General features: G+C 38.8%; 1 protein-coding gene across 1 annotated transcript in view; it reads right to left on the reverse strand.

The window, feature by feature from the left end:
• Positions 1–23,440, reverse strand: part of LOC124139711 (insulin receptor substrate 1-B-like) — a 47,366-nt gene extending 23,926 nt beyond the window's left edge. Inside the window, exons 1-2 of the mRNA XM_046506996.2 lie at positions 22,929–23,440; positions 10,819–11,128 (exon numbers count right to left, since the gene is read on the reverse strand). Coding sequence (XP_046362952.2) covers positions 10,819–11,128; positions 22,929–23,027 — 409 coding nt within the window. The 5' untranslated portion in view covers positions 23,028–23,440. The remainder of the gene's footprint in view (positions 1–10,818; positions 11,129–22,928) is intronic.
• Between the last annotated feature and the right edge of the window lie 2,206 nt (positions 23,441–25,646).

The raw sequence follows: 25,646 nt of genomic DNA on the forward strand, positions 1-25,646 counted from the left end.
CAAAAAAGATTCATGACACAAGATGCATCTGTTCACATGAGGACGACATTCCCAATGACTAACCAAGGGGCACTACGCTCATTTACAACACAAAGTTCAAGGTCGTAAGTAGCGATGAATGTTCATTCTTGCTACATAATATTTGTTTATTAGTGGTGCTCTGAACCTTAATAATAACATGATGCTCACACTACTACTATGAAAAGTAAGAGTTTGTGTACCAGTGGTAGAAACTAACAGAAACTAAAGTGCACTTTTATTAAACGGGTGATATCTTCAAGAGTGAGTAATAATAATTGTATAATACTCATATGGTGTGTCCTTGCCATACGTCACTATCACTATTATTCACCAGACTCGCATGGGTTACTTTCTATCCATGCAGCCAGTGCAGGTTATTTGCCAATTTCACAAATTACAAAAAAAGAAGATTATGTCAGAAGCTTGACTCATCAGTACAGGTGAGTTCAACAAGAAAAGAGACTGGTCGCATGTTCATGATCACAATGAACACAATACACAGAGATAATTATGGACAATGATCCAATAATGCACCGGCCTACTATGAGAATTAACAAAACATATAATATTAATGATGATGATGCTTAGATTACCCCAATATAATTAAAATCAGATATAAGTTCTTGCTACCATGGCTACCGCTGAGGTTATCCCATTACAGGTAGCGTCAGAATGACCTTTCACGAACTTTGACCGTCCAATGAAATTGATAACTTGTTCCCAATCCATTTCAATCTGAATAAAATATGTTTAAATCATGAAATGAAAGTCAACATAAGCCACTAAGAAAGCAGCTTTCTTGACCTTTGCAGCACTAGTTTCAAACTCGTTCCATTCCAGACTATGCTTTCAAAAGTATTTTGAATCAGTCACACAGCCCGTAACAGTAGTTTTGTGTTCAGCTTTAGAGGTTGCATGATTAGAAAACATATTCCACAAACAACGTTACATAACAATATGAATATTACATTTTACATTTTGTTATTACATGTTTCTATCGTAACCTATTGTGCAGTTGTCCGATTTTCAATCACGAACGTTGATACTACTTAAATTGGTTAATCCAACATACGCATTAATCCGACATAATCATATGCAACCAACCACGTCAGATTAACTGGACTTGACTGCATATGTACCGGTAATACACTAAAACGTTAATGTTACAAGCACTAAATTTGACTACATTTCGGACTACTTCTGGCACAACAGTGTTTCCATTGGTAAATACCGATTTTTGACCAGTAAAATATGATAAGGCAATGATGTTACTAAACTTAATGATACACTTAAATCTAAAATCCAGAAATTGGTTTACAGTGATTTAAACACACTTTATACACTTCTACACCACATCAATAAAATCCTATTATATACAGGGGTATGTCTTTTCATACAGTGATGCTGAACTGAACACAGCTGTGTACAAAATAATGTACAAAAATAACACCTAATCATTAACACCATAACATGTTATACCTGAACAGTGCAGCATAGGTTTGATGTTCAAATATTTAGTGCATTTAATATTCCTGCCACTGCTTTCAACACATGTCAGGTTTTCATCAACAACAGTCCCACCAAGGGCAGTCATCACAGTAATTGCTCCTCACATCCCAGCAGCTATACATGCATGTGCAAACACTGAGCACCACAGCTTTTATTCCCTGGCAATAACATGTTATTATTACTCCCCACGCCTGAAAGCGCCAGACTATATGTGCCTGACATGCCCTCCGACAACACAAGGAGGAGATCATCCATGGCAGCTTACTTTCAAATTGGGGTTGATAAGGTGTTTCTATTTAAGGCAGTATTGATTTCTTCCATGTTAGACCAGTAACATAACACACAAGATATTTGTAGATAAACAACTCAAGGCTAGCTGTACTCCAAGTAAACACGCAACTATTTCTAGGAATCAGATCAGCACAATAAATGAAAATAACCTAGTGACTGTGATACCAATATATAACCAAGTGACTTATTTCTTGGACAGGTTTTGTTGTCAAGCAGATTGGAAAAGGCAGCCAAACAGGATAACTGGGAAGGTGAAGGTCACATGTTATCAGCTTGTAGCAGGGCCATTGCATGGACACCAGCAGAGCTTCAAGCAACATCTGTTGGTCTTGACTGAACATAACAAACATGTCCACACGCAGCTAGATAATGATCCATATGACCTGACAGTGTCACTGACTAACTCAGACAACAGTCCATACAACCGTAATCAATAGAACCACTGTTGGAATTGAACATGTTAAATGACACATTTGGCCCAAACTGTGATGTTTGCTTATAAAGGTTGATCATCACATTTTGTTTCCATCATTACTCTTTAATATTTCAACATACCTGTTTCTGAACATGTCAAAGTTTAAAGATTTGTACATTATATGTTAACGTCATCACATAAAAAAATCTAAAGAAATGTTGATCCACTGGTACTAATTGCTTGATTGAAAAGCTGGGCTTTACTCCATTGACTCCTGAGCCAGTTTTAGCAAAATCCCAGTAATATTGTGCATCTTTGAAGATCCAGGGTAGAATAGGTCTCCAGCAACCCATGCTTGCCATAAAAATAAAAGGTGGCTATGCTTGTCGTAAAAGGCGACTAACGGGATCGGATGGTCAGGCTCGCTGACTTGGTTGATACATGTCATTGTATCCCAATTGCATGGATCAATGCTCATGATGTCAATTACTGGATTGTCTGGTCCAGACTCGATTATTTAGAGACCGCCTTCATATAGCTGGAATATTGCTGCGTGCAACAAATCAAAACAAAAAGTAACTCCACTGAAAATGATGCTGAGCATGCTGAGTGCCATGTTCAGTCTAGTAGTCTCAAAATATTCTGGCGCACATTGCCTCAAGACACCCCGGACTAACTCAGAAGACAAGATACAGCGTTAGAAAGGGGCACTAGTCCTGTTGTCCTTTCCAAACTGCCCAATAGTTAAGGTATCATGACGACTAGTAGAAATTTGCCTTTAAATGGGTTTTGCTATATGTTATCATTATAAGGACTACTGGGCTAAAAATGTTAGTTTCCTGCACTGCTTGATACCAATGTCGACATCTACCTGAAACACACTGGTCTCTTGACATGACCTTGACATAACTCATTGGGGCATAGTGCTCTAATGAAATAACTTGAAAAGCTAAACGATTTTGAAGCCTCTTGAAATATTTATTGATTTTACTAGATCTTTTAAGCAAGTTAAGGGAGATAACAATAATTGTTAAGGACAAAGCCAGTAAACTTTAGACTCAAATGATCCCATTACACTCCTATTTGCCCCACTTCTGGCCTGTAATGGCCCCAATAACAGCGAGATACATCTTCCAGCTCAGTGAACATGAGACATAAAGGTCTGGTAAAACATCTTTTGTAATGCTTATGAAATATATTTTCAATCTTGAAAAGGACGAGGGTAGGTCACCTAGATCCGGCCATTAATCTGAGTTACAAGGCACACACCAGACATTGACTGGCAGACACGTAAACAACATAAATTTCAAGGACAAAGTATCTATTACCTCCTAAAGTAAAGCACAGCACAGCACAGCACAGCAACACTGACAATACATTGAGTAGCACCAGATGACAACAAAAACACAATGCCCCAAATACTGCCATCCAGGCCCCAAAAAATCCCAGATTAACATTGGTAGTGTCCATTATTAAGCACAAAGGGATGCCAGTACTGTGACAGCATTATGCATAGTTGTTTTTTGCTTTCCTGAATATACTGGCATAATCTTGAGTATATGATGACTTTTAATATGATCATTGTTTGTTGGAATTGTATGGTGCATGTAAATCTGAAATAAAAGCCATAAACGCCATCCTCTATTTATTTGTTTAGTTCTTGTTAACCCCTTAAGAACTCAAGAGTGGAATCTTCCACACCACCTAACAGCATCAGAAATTGTCCTGTCGTCCTTGCCAAACTGCCCAATAGTTAAGGTGTCATATGGACTAGTATAAATTTGCCTTTTTTAAGGGTTTTGCTTTATGTTATCATCATAAGGACTAGTGGACTAAAGCTGTCAGTTTCTACCTCTGCCTAATTACCTGAATCCAGTCAAGCATAGTAAATCCACATCACCTAATAACTTTTACCTATCTTTTACCCCAAAATTAGGCGAACTGGGTGGACACTACCAGGTAAGTACAAAAAGGTACCTGAAATATCCTCCTGGTAGGATGAGTGAGTGAGTGAGGGAGGGAGGGAGCAATTTAACTTAATATTTAGCAAGCTTAGCAGTGTTTGAAATTCAGGGGGATTTCTGGAGTCTTTTACGTTTGCTTAATTAAAATGCAGGGTACCTTTAAATTTAACCTTTAACTTTAAACTTTACAGTCATCAGAAGGACCTATTGATTTATTGCTTAATTTCAAACACTGCTTAGTTCAAACAGTTTTAGAAAATAAGCACACAAATCAAGGGGTCCTCGTCAAAAGACTTTTATCATGATGTTACAGGTTTTATATCAGACATTGAGGGAGAAAACTTGATCTTGATTCAAGATTGGGGAATCATCACATGGAGTAACCATTCTTTTGTTAGCAGAAAGTATCAGTTATGGTTAGGTATTTCATCATCACTTCTAAAAAATGTTTCAATCATCTGACACACTGTTATTTTTTTGAGTGTCTCTCAGACAAACTTAAATATCAATTACATATACTGCCCTGGAGATATTGGTATTCTGGAATTACCCTGAATGTAATTTACAGTGGTCTGATTGATGATTGTGCATTAAAGATGAAGTTTGACTCTGGCATTATTCCCCGGCACTGTCCATCATTGTTATTCAGTGTCCCACAAATAATGAATGAATGAGTGAATGAGTTTGGGTTTATGCCGTTTTTAGCAATATTCCAGCAATATCACGGCAGGGGACACCAGAAATGGGCTTCACATATTGTACCCATGTCGGGAATCAAACCCGGGTCCTCGGTGTGACGAGCGAACGCTTTTACCACTAGGCCACCGGACCGCCCCCCGACAAATAACATTGCTACAGTTTCTGCTGCACTAACATTTCAGTAAAAGGTTATCATCATGATTAAAGGGGTTCTGTTAGACTAACATTTAGTTTCTGAAATGAACATATTTTACAGAAGAAAAAAGTTGTTAAATTATAGTTATAAAACATAATAAAAAGGGAACCAGAGACTTTCTGCAGTAATCTAGACTTGCCAAACACTATAGACTTGCATGGGCTGTATTGGATATGTTTGTTTCAGGGTCTGTATGACACACTACAGGGGTAGAAACAAACATATTTAGTCCACTAGTCCTTATAATGATAACATATAGCAAAACCCTTAAAAATGGCAAATTTCTACTAGTCCTTATGATACCTTAACTATTGGGCAGTTTGGCAAGGACTACAGGACTAGTGCCAATTTCTAACGCTGCACTTGGGTTCTGTGATCCTTGAGGAATCTTCTATAGAACTTGAAAAATCCCCCCAAACCTTCAGCTCTTTAACATTATGGTTATGACCAGGAACATTTAACTTCTATGCTTTATTTCAGCAACATCTTTTGGCCATGATGACACCCATTCAACCAAGTCTTGGAGTTTAGTTGACTCTTACAACAAGCATAGATTACTGGGGACCAATTCTACCCACAAGGAACTATAACAAGGGTAATTTGATTGAAAATTGAGTAACAGGTGGATGGTACTACAACATGTTTATTAGCGCAGTTATTATGAGGAAAGTTGTCAATCATCCCTCAAGGGGCGGTAGGGTAGCCTAGTGGCTAAAGCCTTCACTCGATTCCCGACATGGGTACAATGTGTGAAGCCCATTTCTGGTGTCCCCCACCGTGATATTTGCTGGAATATTGCTAAAAGCAGCTTAAAACCATACTCACTCTCACTCACTCAATCACCCTTCTGTATTTGCTTAGGAGATAAACCCTACTGTTCTTTCAAATTTGAGGTTGTCTAAACGTTGATTAGTTACTTCGTATTTTAATTTGGAACCAAGCACTTTAGTAGGTATAAATAAGAGGTATCTTTGTCTTTACACATACAGAATAACTAATTTATTATTAATATTGATATATTGTGATACTTTTGAGTTGATATACATGATATATGGATGCTAAAATTTCCAATTAATGACACCTCATGTGATATAACAGAAATACTGTTCAACAGGTGCACTGCATCCTTAAAGTCAAGTCTACGTACCTCCCCCACATAATAAGTTACAATGCATTAAGGACATTTTATCAATTTAAACTGTAAAACTAGAAACAGGCTCTCATCAACAACCATCAGTCCGTGTGCACCAAGACCCTCACTACACATTGCGAGTTTGCAGGCTGTATGACCATAACGACACAGCTTGTGGCTCTATCACGATGGGACTACACCCACGCACTATTGCTGCATAAATATGGATTAAGTAACCAGTGAGACTGTTGGCATTATTCCTGATCACTTAATCTAGTTAATAGAGACACACTACAAGCTACTGTTTCACTGCTCGGCACAGGGGAAGATGAATGTTTTAGATACAGACCAGACTTAAAGCTATTGGACTTTCACTATTTCTTGAATACTCCATGCCAGGACTGGCTTCATGTTACAGACATTCTTACCAGACAGGTCACTTCAAACCTGGAAAATTAATGGTTTTGTTTACACACTTCATGTACATTAGGGCAAATATTATTTCCATAAATTTTGCAAATTGCATGAGCAGCTTCCGAAACAAACTGTAAATGTTTAACAAACATATTTCTCAGCGATAGGCGGCTCATGAACACTTTCATTAAAATAAAACATTATCAAGATACGTAAATAAAATAACAAGACTAGTCTGATCCAACTGACGAAAAGTACAGTGGTGCTTGTGACACCTTTTTAACCATTTCTCAGGAAAGCTGAAACCATCTGATCGTCTGTCTGAAAAACTTCCTGTTGTGCGAGTGTTGGAAAACACCATGTACATGTAAAACTCCATTGAAATACTGAATACACAAGATCATGACGTGGTGATCGCCATTTTTGTCGCTGTGTGTGTCGCCCTGTGAGGTGTTGCTCACTCATAGGTCAGCCTACTTAGAGAGTTCTGTTTTTCAACTGCAACAAACAATTTTTGTTTACCTACAACGTTTTTCCCTGGGTATCAAGCATTTCTAGTGAACATGTGTTGTTGTAACACAAGATGCAAAATTACTTTCTAGAATAAATAATTTTTCAAAAATAAAATTCCAAGCCCATCCCAGAATTTGAAATGGTGAGTACCTTGTTATATTCAAATGCGCCAGGCACACCTCTTGAGTGAGATTCAATACCCATTGTAGTGACTCCAACTGGGCAACTTTCAATGAGGCAGTTCATGGGAGCAGGAGCAGAACATATTTTAATGACAAAATGTGCAAGTGCAAAATCCACATGGCTTTTGTCAAATAATGTTTAAATAATGACCGAGTGTGTGATTGAGTGAGGTTTTACTTCGCTTTAGGCATTATTCCAGAAGTATCATTGCGGAGTACACCAGAAATTGGCTTCACACACTTTACCCATGTGGGGAATCAAACCCAGGTCTTCAGCGTGACGAGCGAACACTTTAGTCACAAGGGTACCCCACCATACTTGAAAAGGATGTTTACAAACACATTTTCTTTTACAATGTTTACCAAGGCTGAAATTATTGAGCATTAATTGGGCTGTTCCGACATGTGTTTCTGAAAAAAAAGATGTGATGACTTAGGGTGAAACAGCTAACGCATGCCAACCAACATTTACTGACATTTTGACTAAACTCTAAACAAAGTTTTACACTGACACGATGTTTTTCCCCATCTCAAAAAATCATTATCAGCTGATCACGTAACACCGCAAATACCAGTCAACAAATCCGAACTAAAGTGCACAATTTAAGCCCATTATTATACTATCAGGTTATAAAAATGTGATCATTATTTACCTGGACTTATGTTTATGATATATTTGATTAATTTTATTCACAATTTCATTACATTAAATTCTGTGAAATTGTGTGTGAAGTGATCGGTGGATCGCACAACTCACTTTTATTTACAGATCCACAGTCAGATTACTGCTACTGATGCCTTAAAACAAACTCTAGTTGCCAGAGAATGGATACACATATATATCATAAATGCCATACTTTGACTTGTTAAAAGTCATATTTGTGACAATTTCACAATTATATGTCAACATGAAGTTTTCTCAGTTGAAATACATCTCGCATTTACAGTCCCTACAATGACTGGTGAGATTGTTCCATATATAAATATATTCTACAATAGTAATCGGCTGTACCAAAGTGCTACGCGTATGGTTCTTACAATATTAAATATATATAGTAAAAGCTGCAACTGAAAGAACACGATCAGAGCTCCAGATAAGCATGATAAGCTGCATATCTGCATGAAATACGCATCAGAAATACAGAAATATGCAGTAAAATAAAATCCAAGCGTATCAAATACGCAACGAACATTACAGATATGCTACAAAAATAAAACTTGTGCGTATCATCAAAATATTGTGAAGTAACCCTGTGTATCAGCTGGTGTATTCGATTAGCAAATCAGCAACTTATTTTGAAATTATAAACGGGCATTCCGTCAACCTTGCCAAACTCCACGATGACAGTTACACCATGATCATTTGCCATCGCACTTTCTTGTGGAAGTATCGTGGTATTTTTGAGTCCTATAAAGCTCTCGAACCTACACGACACAAGTTTGCAGGGACTAGATGAAGAGTGTTTTTAAATATTTAACTAAAATACCCACATGTGTAAAAACTAGTGGGTAACAGAAATTTGAATACCCAGATAGAATTACTGATACCCAATGATTTTAAAATGCATAGGTAAAATACCCACAACACCAAAAGCTTATCTGGAGCTCTGATGATGTTGGAATATTTTATTCCCGATAAAACAGTGAACATGGTGAAGTCAGATACTATTTCTTCCGACATCAGCATCAAATTCTTTGAAGTTGCATTATTTCGTACTTTTTAACTGAATCACCAGTAGATTGGGAGAAAAGGTGCGTGCAGCTGATTGCTATTTCCGGCTTAGTTTACAAGAAAATACACATGGTAATCTTAATCTCTGCATGTAAAACAATGCCTTGGAGAGCAGGAAATACAATTTAAATGGTAAATCATCATGTCTAGTGATGTTTTATACATAATTTCATATATTTATTGTCCAAGTTTGCCATACCTGTTCTTTCACATGAATTCGCTAAAGGAATCCGATGTGTCTTTTTTCAAAGGGCATAACACTCGATAAATCTTTGTTTACACTATGAATCACAAACAACTACTATTCATATCCTTTTCTCAAACTCTGAAACGTACATTGTAGATCATGTGAGGTAAACAGAGCATGTACTCTTGTGTTGGTCATCTACGACCTACGACTCCACCTCGGTTAAGACACGACAGCAGGGAGACATTGTCTGTGCCCAGAGGGCATCACTGTCCCCTGACAATGTTGACAATTTAATTTTTCTGAAAAAAAAGAGCCCAAAGTTGAACTGTTCAGACTGTGAAGTACATTGATTATTTTCTGGTGTTTGAACTTTGAAGTTTTCTGGTGTTTTGTAACTTTGAAGGAAACTTAGAGAAAGTTCCACTCTGAAGCTAAACAACTTCAGGATTCATGTTACTATAAAAGAATTTTGAGTTTCCAAATCATGAAAGGTCCAATCTTGACATGCTTGAAGTCTTGAAACTTAACAAAAGCTGGAGCACTGTTATCTGTTTCTGTTTTTGTTGTTGTTGTATCATTGTGCAGTGACAATTTGAACCGTTGCCATACACATTGACAGCAATCAAATATACCAGTTCTGGTAAGTTTAAACCAGCCCTGTACAAAAAACATTTAACAACCCATTAAACCTTACTCTCATTATCATTTACAATCTAATCGAGAACATTGTCTACTTTGATATCACTGCCATTTTATATGTAGTGTTCCACTTTAAGGGGAATCCTGGGGTCATCTAGGTCCCATGTTTGCTGTCACGGTACTTGAATAATGGGTACTCAAAACATTCGTGTTATGAGAAGGACCCTTGATCATGTTGATGCATAAGTTTGACATTCATAAACATGTGCAGCATACAACTATACAAGTTGACCAATGACAAGTTTTGTTTGTTTGTTTGTTGTTTAACGCCACACTCAGCAATATTCCAGCTATATGAAGGCAGCTTGTAATTAATCGAGTCTTGACCAGACAGTCCATTGAATGACATCATGAGCATCGATCTACGCAAATGGGATACGATGACAAGCATCAACCAAGTCAGTAAGTCTGACCACCCGATCATGTTAGTCGCCTCTTATGACAAGCATGAAGACCTATTCTACCCCGGATCTTCATGGGTTTCTGTTTAATACATGTAAAAGCTCTTAATATAATATCATACAGTTTGGCCCTTACTCTATGAAGATTTTCACCCCAATGACCTCACAAAGTGACAGTCAATCATAAGGTATCGTCACATCCCAACCAATCCTGGATTAGGAAGTTAACTCAGTCCACTAGTACAATTCAGCAAGGACATTTTCTTGTGGACAACCATTTTCACTATTAGTGAGGTGGCGGTTTTGTACAAGATCTTTTTTGCAGACCAGTAAAAACAAAACTTTACTTCTAAGACTGTGGAATATTTGTGCCAGCATTGTTATGGGCTCCATTAGGAATGTATTTTTATATCGTAGATATATGTTTTATTTCTGGAAGTAAAGTTTAGTCTATACTCACCATAGTGTTCTCTCTTGTTGTCCCCCTCTCTCAGGTATTCACACTGGTAGTCCAGCAACAACGCATACCAATCCTCCTGCTCGCTCTCATCGTCCGCCATCACAGAAAAACAATCATCTTTGGTGTACAGGGCAATGGCATATTTATGCTTACTGTCATACTTCTTGTTGATGTTGAGAAGTGTGTGCAGTTGTATGGAGCGCTTTGGAAGTTGACCATTGCGGAACTTTTTCTCAGAATCATAATATTCCAGCCTAGCTGGACCACTGCTACTAGTTGACCTCAACACAAAAAATTTCTTTTTGTTTGTCTGGAAGAAAAAATGTAAACAGATTAAGGTAATGGATATGCAGGATGAAATAATCAGTAAAGACAAGATATTTAGAAAAGACAAGAAAACCAAATGTAGTATGTTGTAGGCAGCAAAACTACAGGTATCTGAGAGACGAAAATGATATTTTGGTTGGTTGGTTTGTTGTTTAACGCCGCACGCAGCAATATTCCAGCTATATGATGGCGGTCTGTAGATAATCGAGTCTGGACCAGATAATTCTGTAATTGACATCATGAGCATCAATCCACGCAATTGGGTTTCACCACCCGATCCCGTTAGTCGCCTCTTACGACAAGCATAGTTGCCTTTTACAGCAGGCTTGGGTTGCTAAAGACCAATTCTACCCCGGATCTTCACAGGTCTATGATATGTTTGGATCTCCTTTTTTAAAATGCTGGATCCGCCCTTGACCAGTAAAGACAAGAAAACCAGTAAAGACAAGATAATCTGTTGACAGAGTCGGGGTTCGCACTAAGAGCACCAATATGGTTCTGACAAACCCTGAAACACAATCAGGGTGGACTGAGAATCGAAACCAAAATAATAGCTTTCTGGCATATCTAATAGATGAACCTATGTGGAACATTTCAGTGCCTTGGATGACATATGCCTTGATCATGAGGATAGCAAAGCTCTCACAAAAGTTTGATCAAATTGATTTGATATTTTTAGGAATAACAAAGATCGACTCTTAAAATCTCTGCCTTAGAAATTATTTTTTTTAAGACAATCCAGAGGACTAGTGGAAACCTAATTCCAGAAGTCATAAGAGTGTGAAGCTAGTCCTGCTTGAACGAGACAACAACATTCTCTGTGTTTACATATTCTTTCAGTCTTATCCAGTTCGAGCTTGCAGCAAAATTGAAGCATTGAGAACTGGTATATAACCCTCAAATGCTACTAGTCAATGAGAACTACCATTATTGGTTTTTTTCCAGTCTTCAGCACAATTTATCACATTCATACTAATCAGTATCATGTTCTCAAATCAAGTCACAAATGTCTGTGTATAAAATAAACTGTTTCAAAATGTAAAAGAGCCTGGATTTCGGAAAAAACATATTACGTTCCATTATATATGCATATGTCACCCTTTACCACATATTTCCGAAACCCATCGTTTTGACCATGTTGACTGGAAATGGGCAGCTTGACCCAGTCACATCAGTCTGAATCTCTTCAAACGCATCCATGTACACAGGCATTGACATACTACACTGTGCCCAAGCCATTAAAACATTTAGGCAACTTGTTCAGTTAAAATAAGATCAATCTTCAGAAATACTGATCGTTTACCCTGTCTTGGCGTCTACTGTCTAGACATTGATTAAATCAATTTATCAGAACAGCACTAACTAGATTGCCTTGTTTTGAAGTCACTTTTCATCGTAGGTTAAAGCTTCTTCCGTACCTCTGCCCTTGGCGTACACATGTAAGAGCTAAACTCAATCAACAGATCAAGTTATTTCTCACAAACATAGTGGCATTTTGTTATTTCAGCCAAGTGGGTCATCAGAGGTTGTTACTAGTGGTGGGACTATACATCAATGCATCGTTGGATTGCGGTTTTTTACTTCTTGATACAAGTATTGATCACAGTTGCACACTAAGTAAAAAATTTTGATTCTGAACTGAAATGTTTGCTTTTATAACTGTTCCATTAAACACTAATCAGTAGTGCCAGTTAAAAAGCAAAAACAAATATTTTCATCCATTGCGCCATACTTGACACTGCCAACTGTAAATCATCAGTGTGCCAGGTATATTTGGCCATCCTGTCTATAAAAAAGATGGCTTACGCGCCACATATAAGAGCACTTGCAAGTATTGTGATACATATTGGATTATGAGTAAGGTATCTTGATCATGTTGATACGTATCGGATCGCACAGTTGGTGTATCATCCCAGCTCTAGGTGTTACTGTACTTGTTGTCCTTTAAGCATGTTGATGATGATGATGCCTTGAACTAATAAAGAACTACATAAGCTTGCATTTATCACAGACGTTACAGTCCCAAAAGCCTTGTTGGTTTAGTTTCTTGAGGAGCAAATTATCTTAAAATCCACAATTGCTACCAGTGGCACCAATACTGAATTTCTGGTTTTGATGCCCTAAAATTTAACCCCTTCATTGTTCTGGGATTTAGTCTGATTTGGATACATTCATGTAACCATGGTAACCTGTTACCCATGAAAACAAATGTGCCTGTCTTTAGAAATACCATTAATATAGGCCCACTAGACATGATAGATGTCTACTGTCTGAAAAAGCATAAGTCTAAGGTCAAGTGTTACATTAGAAAACCACGGTGAGTGACCAGGGCGCCGTTTCACAAAGCGATTTGAGCGCTAAGGTGATCGTAACTCCCATACTTTAACATTGACTTATGACAATCGTAGCATTACGATCGCTTTGTGGAACGGACTCCAGGCCCCTGAAAATCTGAAGCACTGTTTTACGTCAGTGCCTAGGGTCAGGACCATGAACCAAAGCTGGGGATCAAGAGGCAAAAGTGGATAAAAATAATGCTAACTCCCTTACGTAGATGCTCAAAAGGTCCACAGACAGAGAAAGAGGTTTTGGAAAATCATCACTGACATGGGCATGTTGAAACAAATTAGCTCAGACTACAAATTGACCTGAGTCTTATTTCCCTGTAATATGCTTAATATGCTAAAGGAAAACAACAAAATCACTTTGCTGCACATTCTGTTTGGAGGTATTAGATATAGGCAGAAACAGCAGACTTGAAGTAGGCCATGATTACTCACTCGTCCAAAGTCCCAGTCTAGTAAATTTCTGAACAGCCTTGTACATGATATCTAGTAAGATCATCTAAAAATAACAGTAAAAGCTACTGAAACTATGCTGAGACCATGTTCAGGCTTGTAAAAGGCAGTTACTCCAAATAATATGTACAACCATATTTCAGCTGATACTGTTAATTTGAAACATCAGTGCTAGAGAGTCCACGGTTTGTGCCAAAACATTTCAGTCTACTAGTCCAAATCTTATACTTGAGATAATTTTCAGTAGATTTTAGTGTTATTGTATAGACTCTTATTAACAAAACGTACCAGGCTGAAAGAATTTTACTAGACTTGGTCTTTGGAATAGTGGATAAAATCACAGGCTATAATTATTCTCGATTATCACCGGATTGTGCATAAACGAGGAAATAGTTATGAAAAGTATATGAATGGATCACTGAAAATCATTGACGACACCAGATGCCAGCAATCAAAGTTCATACAGATATGGAACACTAAAATTCATGGCCTTTCCAAGGCTTTTCAAGGCTACCAACTGTCATTTTCAAGGCTGCCTTAGTTTGGTTCTTAGTCTGTCTATATTTTATTAAATCCAGCATGCCACACTATGCATGTCCTGCTCTAATGGTAGCAAATGCCACTCACACAAGTTACATAAAACAGCGAGTGTCTGTTGCCTAACTTTGCACCAGCTATTCTCCTGCCTCACAACAGCATCCTGTAAACAATCAAGTCCACACAATCCAGTTATAGCTGGTCTGGACCAGATAATTCAGTGACATGACAGCATGTTTACCGATTTTGTTGAAACAAAAACAATGTTTGAAACGCCTCACAACCTACATGACATAGTGAGTCATGACCATGATTAATCTGCCATACTGTTTCTGTTATACTATAATTCATAGATCACAGGTTTGTTTGTTTGTTTCTTGTTTAACGCTGCACTCAGCAATATTCCAGCTTTATGACGGTGGTCCGTAAATAATCAAGTTTGGACCAGACAATCCAGTCATCGATGTCATGAGCATTGTTTCACGCAATTGGGATATGGTGACATGTATCAACCAATTCAGAGAGCCTAACCACCTGATCCCGTTAGTCGCCTCTTACAACAAGCACAGTTGCCTGTTACTGCAAGCATGGGTTGCTGTAGACCTATTCTAACCCGGAACTTCACGGGGCTAGATCACAGGTATATAATCGTAATAAGGGTATTTTGTGATATAAAAGATCGCTCCGTAATATAAGAAGCAAGGTTTATTTAACATTGTTTTATCATTCAAACGTACCCTCGCAACTTGATGACATCATTAACTGGACGCTCTTTTTAGCGGGAAGTGGCAAGTGAGTGAGTTAAAAAAAATTAACATAGCATCAGCATTATTTCAGCCATATAGCGACAAGACCAAGTTAATATATTCCCAATTTAGTTATTTACGCAAAGTTATATTTAAAAACAATTTATGAAATATATTTGAGCCTACTATATTTAAAAACGATTTATGAGAAGTGTCAAGTGAGTTCCCCATAGATGTAGGTGGGCAATGCAGATAAACGCAGTGGCCGAACGATCGTGTCTAAAAGTGGGACAGGTATGACAATTGGTATTGGAAGAAAAGGTATGGATAATCAACATGAAAATTGTGAGAATATTAGGGAAATACCAAACTTAACCCCTCTGGTCATAAAATAGAGTTGTCCGACATTGCCCAGGTTGGATTGTATTTAACGAGTGATCAGACCACATTAACAGTTCATTACAAGGGTCAGGGTCAGCGCTACCTCACTGCCTCTTATAAAACAAAATGCTAAATTGCATAATACTATTAGAATGAGCCTAAATTAACCAATCATGCAAGTTAACACATACCGTATTCGACGTAATAAGCGCCCCGCTCTAATAAGTGCCCACGGCGACATTTGCAAAGATATTGGCTAGTGAACAATCCCGATTAGCACCCCTTTCCATTGATCAATGTACATAAGACTTTTTTATTTGCGTATAATATCCACTCGTGTGTTATATGCACCCTTAAAAAGGGCAATTAAATTCTAGAAAAAAACAGTATCTGTCGTACATAAACATTTCAGGTTGTCAGCATAAACCATGAAATTTATCTTTTAACTCTTATGAGAGACCCTTATTTCTTTTTTTGAGAGCGCCCTGGGCGCTTATTACGTCAAATACGGTACTAGTTAATAGCACCACCTTTTGTATTTGTCTCGTCGAATTTCATGAATAAACAATGCAAATGTTAAGTATTGCGATATGTACTGATATACAAGGTAGGTTATTGTGACACCTCTGTCAACTGTTATTTTATATCTCAACTTGTCATCAATGCAATATGATCATGCCACAAACCATTGCAATGCATCACTAGTTTGATCTATCATTATATCCTAATCAGGCTCATTGTAATCTGTGTATGTCATAGTGATATCCCAGTCAGGATTGAAAAGCAAATTGATCATCACACCTGGCATGTCCGACATTCAAGAGATCAACAGTGCTAGGAGTGAGCGAGTGAGTTGGGTTTAACGCCGCTTTTAACAGTATTCCAGTTATATCGCGGCGTGTTAGCTTAATGTGGGAGGAAAGCCCGAAGTGATGCAGGTCTCAGACGTTTACCACTTTGGTGAAACCCACGAGCACAGGTATGGTGCTGACAAACCTAGAAACATAATCGGGGCGAATCAGGATTCCAACCCACAATCATAGGTTTCTGGCGTGCCCAAGGGACCCAACTCTGCATAGCCAATCGCGGTGCCTTAGACAACTGGGCCACCCGTGCCCCCATCAGTGCTAGGAAGGCTAATTTGTTCACAAGGCCATGTTGTCCAGTGAATTCTTTTATCATGCTCAGCTATTTCAGTTGTAGAATATAATATTTGTTTTTTATTTCACTCCTGCAGAGCCTTAATAATATGGATGATGTACAGAAAGACATGATCCATCTTCCCGAGGCAGGAGTGCCCACTCACCTATATAAAAACTTAGTTTCTACTTTTCTTGGCTCAATCGTGGTGCCACCCCATGTAGAATGTGAGCTGTGAAAACGCGATATCCAATCAGATCAGTTCTTATTTTGAATGGCTTCACAAATCAGATAACGGAAAAAATTGAGATTTCATCCCTGACAGGCAAACAAAATGACAGATTACCACAGGAAAGATACTTATTGCTGTTGTATTTTTTCACTCTCACAATAACAGAGGCAAGCAGACTAGTGAGACTACACATTGCAGCAAAATGAAACACTCAGGTAGGGGAGTCGTCTAAAAATAGCACTGCATCTCAGTCGCTGCAATAAGCATTCAGTCGTTTGAGTTAAAGATCACTTTGTGCACTCAAATATATATTTAAATTAATTAATTATAGTGGGGTGGTTGATTGATAACTTTGAACCACTTTATGCATGTTGAAAATATTTGTCTTAGCTAAATCAAGTTTTGGAATACTTTCAGCACAGATTCGACAGGCGATGACTGTGGCCTAAGCAGCGACCACATTTTCATAACACAGATGTGGATTTTGTAAAATTTTCTCGGATTTGACTGTCGATATGTGTGATAGTCCACTCAGATATCAGCACAGAAAAGTAGGCTTGAAATGGCAAGGTGGAGACTAGATGCTTGATATAGGCTAGTGGACGCGCTAGCGTCAGGAAGATGAATGAAAACGTTCTCTAGTCACATGTTTCAGTTTAAACATGTTTCATGCAATCATCAACTGATAAAATGAAACACACTTTTATTTTTATTGAATTTAGGAAATCAGGTCGTTTGATATAAAGAAAGAAGAGAAAATCTTCAAGGAGAAAAAAAATGGCAGGTGACTAGGGATGCAAGAACGTGCAATACCGCAAAAATGCCTTAACAGGCAAATCACATCTCTATGTGACATAATAGTATTTTGTATCCTCGTCATATAGAACTCAGGAAATCCTGGTTAGAATTGGCTTGCCGCAACCCATGCTTCTCGTTCGACGCAACTAAGACTAAGAGGGTCGGTTGGTTATGATTATGTGGTGAAGCTTGTTGACTTGGTTGATGTATGTCATTGTATCCTAATTGCGTAGATTGATGCTCATGATGTGAAACACTGGCTTGTCTGGTCCAGACTTGACCATCTACAGACTGCTGGCACATAGCTAGAATATTGCCAAACAACAAACAAAAACGTAAGAACTGCCACCCTTATTTATGTAACATTCATGCAATAGTTTACTATTACACTAACATTGTGATCACTAGTGTAGACAAGCAGTCTATGCTAAAAACTTTTGAGTCCACAAGCCCGAACTTGGCTCTTCGCATCATTTTCATTAAATTGTAGTGTTATCATATAGAGTTTATAAGTTGATCTTACGAAACTGAACAGAATTTGACTCTGGCTTCGGACTAGTGACTAACTTACTGATTTGACATGTCAGAGGAATATCAACAGCCAGTACACCACGATATTTTTGTTTTTTAAGCATACAGACAGGATTTCAAATCTATATCAATGATATCTATTGCCTCTATCAGCACTGAATGAAAATAATTGCTTAGATTCTTGCTAGAGGTTGGTCCTGTTGGTATGGCTCATTTCTTCAATCAAATGTCTGGTTTGGCTCCAGACTCATTATATATAATTCAGGCAGTGAATCTAGTGACCCGTGAAGCTGTCACATTCCAGTGAGGTGACCAGTTAATTCTGTCTACAGAACTACATTGCCATGAGACAAGCAAGCTAGAGTATAATATGGCAAGCCCATAGGTAGCCCATGGCAAAATTCCTTGAGGCACACATTGTCTCCAAAACAACTTTACATAATAAAGAGTGTTCATAACAATGTGTAATATTGTATCAATGATCATGCAGTACTAATCACAGTACTATTGAAGTAGTCAAATGGTACAATCGTAATTACTATGCATGAAGAATCATCTGTCTTTTTTGTGAAAACAATACAGGTCTGAAGACCCACAATATGCAGTCACATGGTTCTAGACCTAATCTAGTCAACCGGTGTCGAAAAAGATGACACTCAGATCTAAGGAGCTCAGATTATTCAAACACTGGCTGTTTTTACTGAGACTCCTCTGACAAGTCTACATTTATGGACACTGTGTTAATGTAATGGTACACTATAACATGAATGTTATATAAATAACATGACTGTGGGTAGCAGTTCTATCCTGGTTTCAGCTGTTTTTGGTTATGTACAACTAATGTGCAGTAAAATTATAAACGTTTTAATAAAAGTATTTCATTTTTCCTTCATGTCACCAATGTCTGTCAAAGGGTATTCACTCAGATTTTAGCGACTGCACTTGTCCAACTCAGCTGTCGCTTGCCCCCATTGCTGCAGTGTCCCATATTTGGAAGATGTGTCCTATGTCACATGTTTTCGGCGATGACGTTTCACACAGAGAATGTACATTGCGCCGTTGATGAAAGTCAAAATTATGTTTCATACACATTAGTTGAATGTTTTTCATTAAAAATATAACCAATCTCTACGTAGTTCCAACATTATTCATGTTAATTGAGAAATATTGAATGAGTTATTCCAATTTGAAAGATTGGAGACATTCATGAGATTTTTGTTTTGTCATTGGCACACAGTGGTCACAAAGAAATTGTGTATGAGTCAGAGCTCCAGATAACTTTTTGAGCAATTGAGTTTTTACTCTCGGGTTCTTTTTTTAATTGGGTTATTACATTTTTCATTGGATAACCAATATTTTTTCTCTCATCTATTCATTACTCTATTGAGCTTTTTCCCAAAAAGAGTGACTATTTTAAGATTTAAAAAAAATGAAATAATGTTTTAGATGTATATAACTGTTCTAAATATATAGGCTTGTCTAGGAAAATAAATTATCTCGTAATTTTGTTTCGGAAATTAGCTCCTTTGTACACATGCTGAAAACATCTTCCCGAGGCAAGGGAGTTAACTGACTTTAAAAGTCCAGTTTCCACCCTTGCCGAACTAGGCTGGAATCCTGGGCTCGATCGTAGCGCCACCAGTGGTTATTATGAGTTATGTCCCTTCTGAGCCTCTCCTATGGACCAATCCGATTCCATCACTTGCATTTGTTTCAAACAAAATGGCAGCACCCGTCAAGACGATCTGATCGATAATCAGGATCTATATTGTGATAAAACATGTCCTACATCGCGAGGTACATCAGATCACGCGAGCACCCTGATCATGCTGATTAAAATACATGAAAAGGTTTGGAAAATATCTGTTCACAACGAGTTGGCAATGCACATGCTTTGCAAATCCTGCAATCAACCCAAATCTGCACGGCAGTTTACAAACCGGATTTCGATTTCGTTGCAAGATTTTGATTGGACTATGCATAGACTCGTTAGTCCAGCCAAAATGTAACTCCATAATACCAGCCTAGTTTGGCAAGGGTGGAAACTGGACTTTTATAGTCAGTTTACTCTCTTGCCTCGGGAAGATGGCTGGAAAAGCTTCATTGGGTATTTTATACATTTGAGTTTTTTTATTTAATGCATGCGTTTCTGTACGCAAGTTAATTGGGTCTTGAATATTGCGGGGGGGGTATTTTATGCAAATACTCTGCTTATCTGCAGCTCTGATGAGTGCAAACAAATCTCAACTTCGTGCAAAATAAAAGAATGTCTACATTTACTGCACTCTGCCTACTTTACAAATGAGATTGTTAGTGTGCCGTAAGGTGTCAGAAGTGAATTTCCCGCATTTACAAAAGACTTTGTTATCATTCGTCGCACTGATTGTGAAACTGTCATTAGGCGGGGAATACAGGTGTGGGCGTAGCTTTAGCAGCAGCGCCGCTCAACTAGATCTCTTCCTTTTCCCAAAGATATGTCCACGCCTGATGGTGTTGACTGGTCGGTACATGGATCATGTCGAGTGTCCTGTTTCCTCTTACGCTGATCCTGTTTGCCTACTTTCTTCTGTCTGTCCAGATGCTCTGTGATTTTGTCAAGTATGGTCAGTTTTTGCTTTCTTCAAGACTTCACCACCTTGGATCCTGAAAATCTTGTACAGTACAATTAGAATTGGCAACAACCGCATGCATTCCTTCTCAATTAGACAACTGGGGGTGCCTGGTAAAAGACTGGGCAGGTATGACCAGTAACTCGTCAACAACATCAGAGTTGAACGGGTTGATTCCAGATATTCTGAAGGAAGATACAATGTTAATAACTGTCAAAGTGGAATTAAACACTTTACACGTTAAGCCGCAAATGTCGTGTTTATTGATTGTTCTCCCGGACTTTTTTATGAGAAATAAATGACAGGCTCTAATCCAGGTGGTCTCAAAAGGACTGTAACACCAACTAACAAGCCCTGCAGAAGGTGACTAGTTTTGGGTGGAAGAACAAACAATATGATGTGATTTTGCCTCACTCATTCAGTCAAACCAAGTGACATGTTACTCTTGTGGCTGTCTCATAAAATAAGAAGGGGTGAATCTGAGTCACAAGCTGGGAAGAATTTCGCCCACGGATCCCTCACGTAGACGCTGAATATGTCTGTATTCGACTGTCCCATCTCAGACACAGTGCCAGAGGCTCCAGGAGTTGCTTCAGCCAACAGTTCTTCTCTGATCCATTGACCAGGAAGTAAAAAATAAGGAGAAACGGTCCTTCCAACAGCACTGACAGCTGCCATTATCGTGACTGTTTAAGACTTGCTGACATCAGTCTGTGGCTTGCAATTAACACTGACAACAATTTTTGGGGGTGTAACATAGGTTGAGAGGCCTTTCTCATCAATGTTAAAGACAGCATGAGGAGAATTATCCAACCTGTGTTTCTTTATGAACTGTGATAGCTCTTTAAAATACCTTGCAATGTTCTCCTGAGTTGCTGATCTCCCCCTTGCACTGCAAGTTGCAGTTTGCATGATATCTACCATGTATCAGTGAAACTGTACAACCACCATAAGCTCAATGGATGAGAACGATCCTTGTGGACAGCTTAATCTTGCAAGGTTGACAGTCTTTTGACGAGTGACAAAAACCAAATATGACTGCATTGACTGGCAAAAACAAACTCCGAGTTGATGTGAATAACTCCATTGGTTCTAACTTTGTCTGTACCAAGACTGACATTTCCAAGGAGAAGGTTTTTAAGCGTTGAGACTTGGACCCCCAACCTAGCTGCAACCCTCTGTGCCGGTACATTTTCTTCAACTACAAGTTGATATAGGTGTTATTCAAGTCATCAATACTGTATTTTGACCTATAATGGTCAGTCGTACTGGTCTGAAAGAACATACCGGGTAAAGAAATATCCAGAAACCATGGAACAAATGGTCAAGTATTATAAGAGATGTCATGAAAACGCTTCCATACCTTTATAACCAGCCGTCACCAGATGACGTCGGTCAATGGTATAACGTCGACAAACATTGTTAACTAAGCAGACAATGCCAACAGGCAAATTTTAAGAAGTTCAGTTCTGCGATTTTCAACACTATAGAGGATACAATTGGTAAAAAGTTTCCAGAGTATATATCAACGTTTTAGTAACTATAGCAGTAATACCTTCCTGATTTCCACTTGAGAGGGTCAAGATGACATGAAGACGAAAAGCACATGCTCTTTGACAATAACCCCAGAAATATGACAGCAGAAAACAGGAGACTGTCAAATTCAGGTGACGTTGGGATATATGACGAGGGTACAAAATCCTGTTGTCAGATAGAGATGTGATAAACATTTCTGTCCTCATCAACAATGTATTCAATATTCTATTTCCCATCTGCGAGGAAATGACAAAACGACAATTTTCAAAACATGTGTTGGAAACAGTAAAACCAACAGGGTGTCTGGAGAAGTGTTGGAATTTGTTGTGAAGCGATTAGTATCTGTTCCATGTGGGGTCATTCACCTCGGCGAAAGGAAGGGAGAAGCACGTAATAAAACACGTTGCATGCAATAAAATATAACAAAATTCCTACAAGGGTCAAAGGTCATCTGTACATAACGTGACATACAAACCTTGAGTTTCTTAAGGTATCCCATTCTTCTAATATCTGATCCCGGCCTTTCAAAAGCTTGAGGAAAGATCCGACCCTTGTCAAATCGTTCCGAGGCCATGTTTCGATCTATTTCGACTTAACTTTAGCGAATGTTTGCGTCAGATTTGGTCAGTCGTTGTCAAACTTGGTTCTTATGACAAATAATGCCATTTCGTCACCAAACTCTTGCCCTGTTTCAAATGCCCATCTCACAGGTGGGTCAATGCCCGATCACATATTAGGCCAGTTAGTGCATTGCTAGCCCATCCTCATCAGCTCAATCCACATCGGGATTGCAGAATCCATTTTCAGTCCTGCAACACCGCTGTCAGCTCACATCATGGATTTAGCAAAGAATTCACATTGTAACGCGTGCATCCGATAGCGGATATTACACTGGGCTTGATTGCAAAACACCCGAGCTTTCTCTCTGTCACAACTCAAGGACGACTCAGCTAATGGCCGCCATCATGGTCACGTGGGCTACATTTTGCTTGTAAACAACTTTTGAGCATGCGTGAATTGAAGGTCACGGGGTCAACTGGTACATTTCATTCACAGTGCAGATCTTGATTATTCCAGTCTCTTTTCCGTATGCTGTCAGATCAGGCGATATTTCCTTATAGACGATGGCTTTCGTCGTAATTTATAAGACAAATATGAAATGTTTACTGCAACGTGTATGACCTAATTCTGGCAAACAAGTGACAAGTTAATTTGGTGTTATCAGAAAGATCACCGAAGCATGGGACACGATAAAAAGCTAACATGTTTCACCTGAACATTGCCTTTCATCAAGAATCTATATAGATCTAATAAAGTTGAATGAGTTTGGACTAAACGGTTTTTCAGAATCAGCTTATAATTTGGGAGGAATTAAATTAACACTATGGATTCCAAGAAAATTCTATTTGGGCACATTATTATAAGATCTGAAAAGGGAATATTGTGCGGTCGTTCGGAACTGCATGGGCCTACCCCAGGCTATAACCTTACTCCGGCATGTTGAATATTAACTCCGACATACTTAGAACTAGTCCATTTCTCAGTCAGCTCATTTGTTGAGAATTTGCTGTGGATAACGACAATATAAAATGTTTGTATTGATTTGTTCACGGTTAACCAATCTATTCCAACACTAACATCAATATTGACTGTTTACGTTTTAGTTACGTCATCACAAATAATAGTGAGTGAGTGAGTTGGGCTTAACGCCGCTTTTAACATTATTCCAGTTATATCACGGCGTGTCAGCTTAATGTGGGAGGAAAGCCCGAAGTGATGCAGGTCTCAGACGTTTACCACTTCGGTGAAACCCACGAGCACGGGTATGGTGCTGACAAACCTAGAAACATAATCGGGGCGAACCGGGATTCGAACCCACAATCATAGGTTTCTGGCGTGTTCAAGGGACCCAACTCTGCACAGCGAATCGCGGCGCCTTAGACGGCTGGGCCACCCGTGCCCCCTCATCACAAATAATAAGAAATGGTGATATAATACTACACAAAAAAGGAAGTAATAGCGATATGGATAGCCCTAATATGTGAATTAGCGCCTAGAATATGCACTCATTCACTGATGACCCGTCTAAAGATCCGAGGTAGAATAGGTCTTCATGCAGCAACCCATGCTTGTCGAAAACATGGTAAAAGGCGAGCTATGCTTGTCGTAAGAGGCGACTAACCGGATCTGGTGGTCAGGCTCGCTGACTTGGTTGATGCATGGCATCGTAACCCAATTACGTGGATCGATGCTCATGATATCAATCACTGGATTGTCTGGTCCATACTGGATCATTTACAGACCGCCGTCATATTGCTGAGTGCGGCGTTAAACAACAAACAAACACACATTCACTGATTGTGTAAGTGTAATTGATGTTGCACCATTATTAATGGAGCATTAGCCTCAAACAATTATCATCTTATGAAATGAATTCCTGAAAATTTGACAACCTTTGACGCCATGGCTTGTTTTATGTCTTTTGTGACTTCACAAAAAGACGATACTGCTATATTGATTGATATAAACTGACGTCCAAAAGAAACTTTACCAACTGAAAATATAAATTTCAGACAAAGTATAAAAAAAATTTCAATGAAGTCTGTCTAAAACACATAACCTAAATACAACAATAGTGTATGCAGAAAATGTTAATCGTCGGTTACATGTTTGGGAGATAACACGCGAAAAGGGAAAAACACGTGCACCACGGACAACTGCAAATGCACGTGCGGGTAATTAAGGGTATAAAACGATTGCAACGGCAAGTCAGACATCCACAGTGATAATCAAACACAAAAGAAATGCCACGACTCACAGTCGAACAACGTGAACAAGCCTTGGGTATGGTACAGATGGGAGCCACCCACGCCCATATTGCACGAACCTTCGGTTGCTCCCGTGTTGCCGTTACCAACTTGATGCAACTTTACAGACAGACAGGGCGGACCGCTGACAGGCCAAGAACAGGCAGACCCAGGGTGACCACGCCCCATGATAACCGGTACTTGCGTACCTTGCACCTCCGAAATCGCTTCCTGACAGTGACGTCGTCGGCGACAAATGCCTTAGGTCACAGGGTTAGTCGACAGACAGTGGCCAGGAGACTCAGGGCTCATGGAATCAGGGCTTTTAGACCATACAGAGGACAGCTATTGACAGCGCAACATCGTCGTCTGCGATTGAGATGGGC

The sequence above is a fragment of the Haliotis rufescens genome, unplaced genomic scaffold (assembly GCF_023055435.1).
Source record: "Haliotis rufescens isolate VD_foot unplaced genomic scaffold, xgHalRufe1.0.p SCAF_1, whole genome shotgun sequence".
In the NCBI taxonomy this organism is placed as follows: Eukaryota; Metazoa; Mollusca; class Gastropoda; order Lepetellida; family Haliotidae; genus Haliotis; species Haliotis rufescens.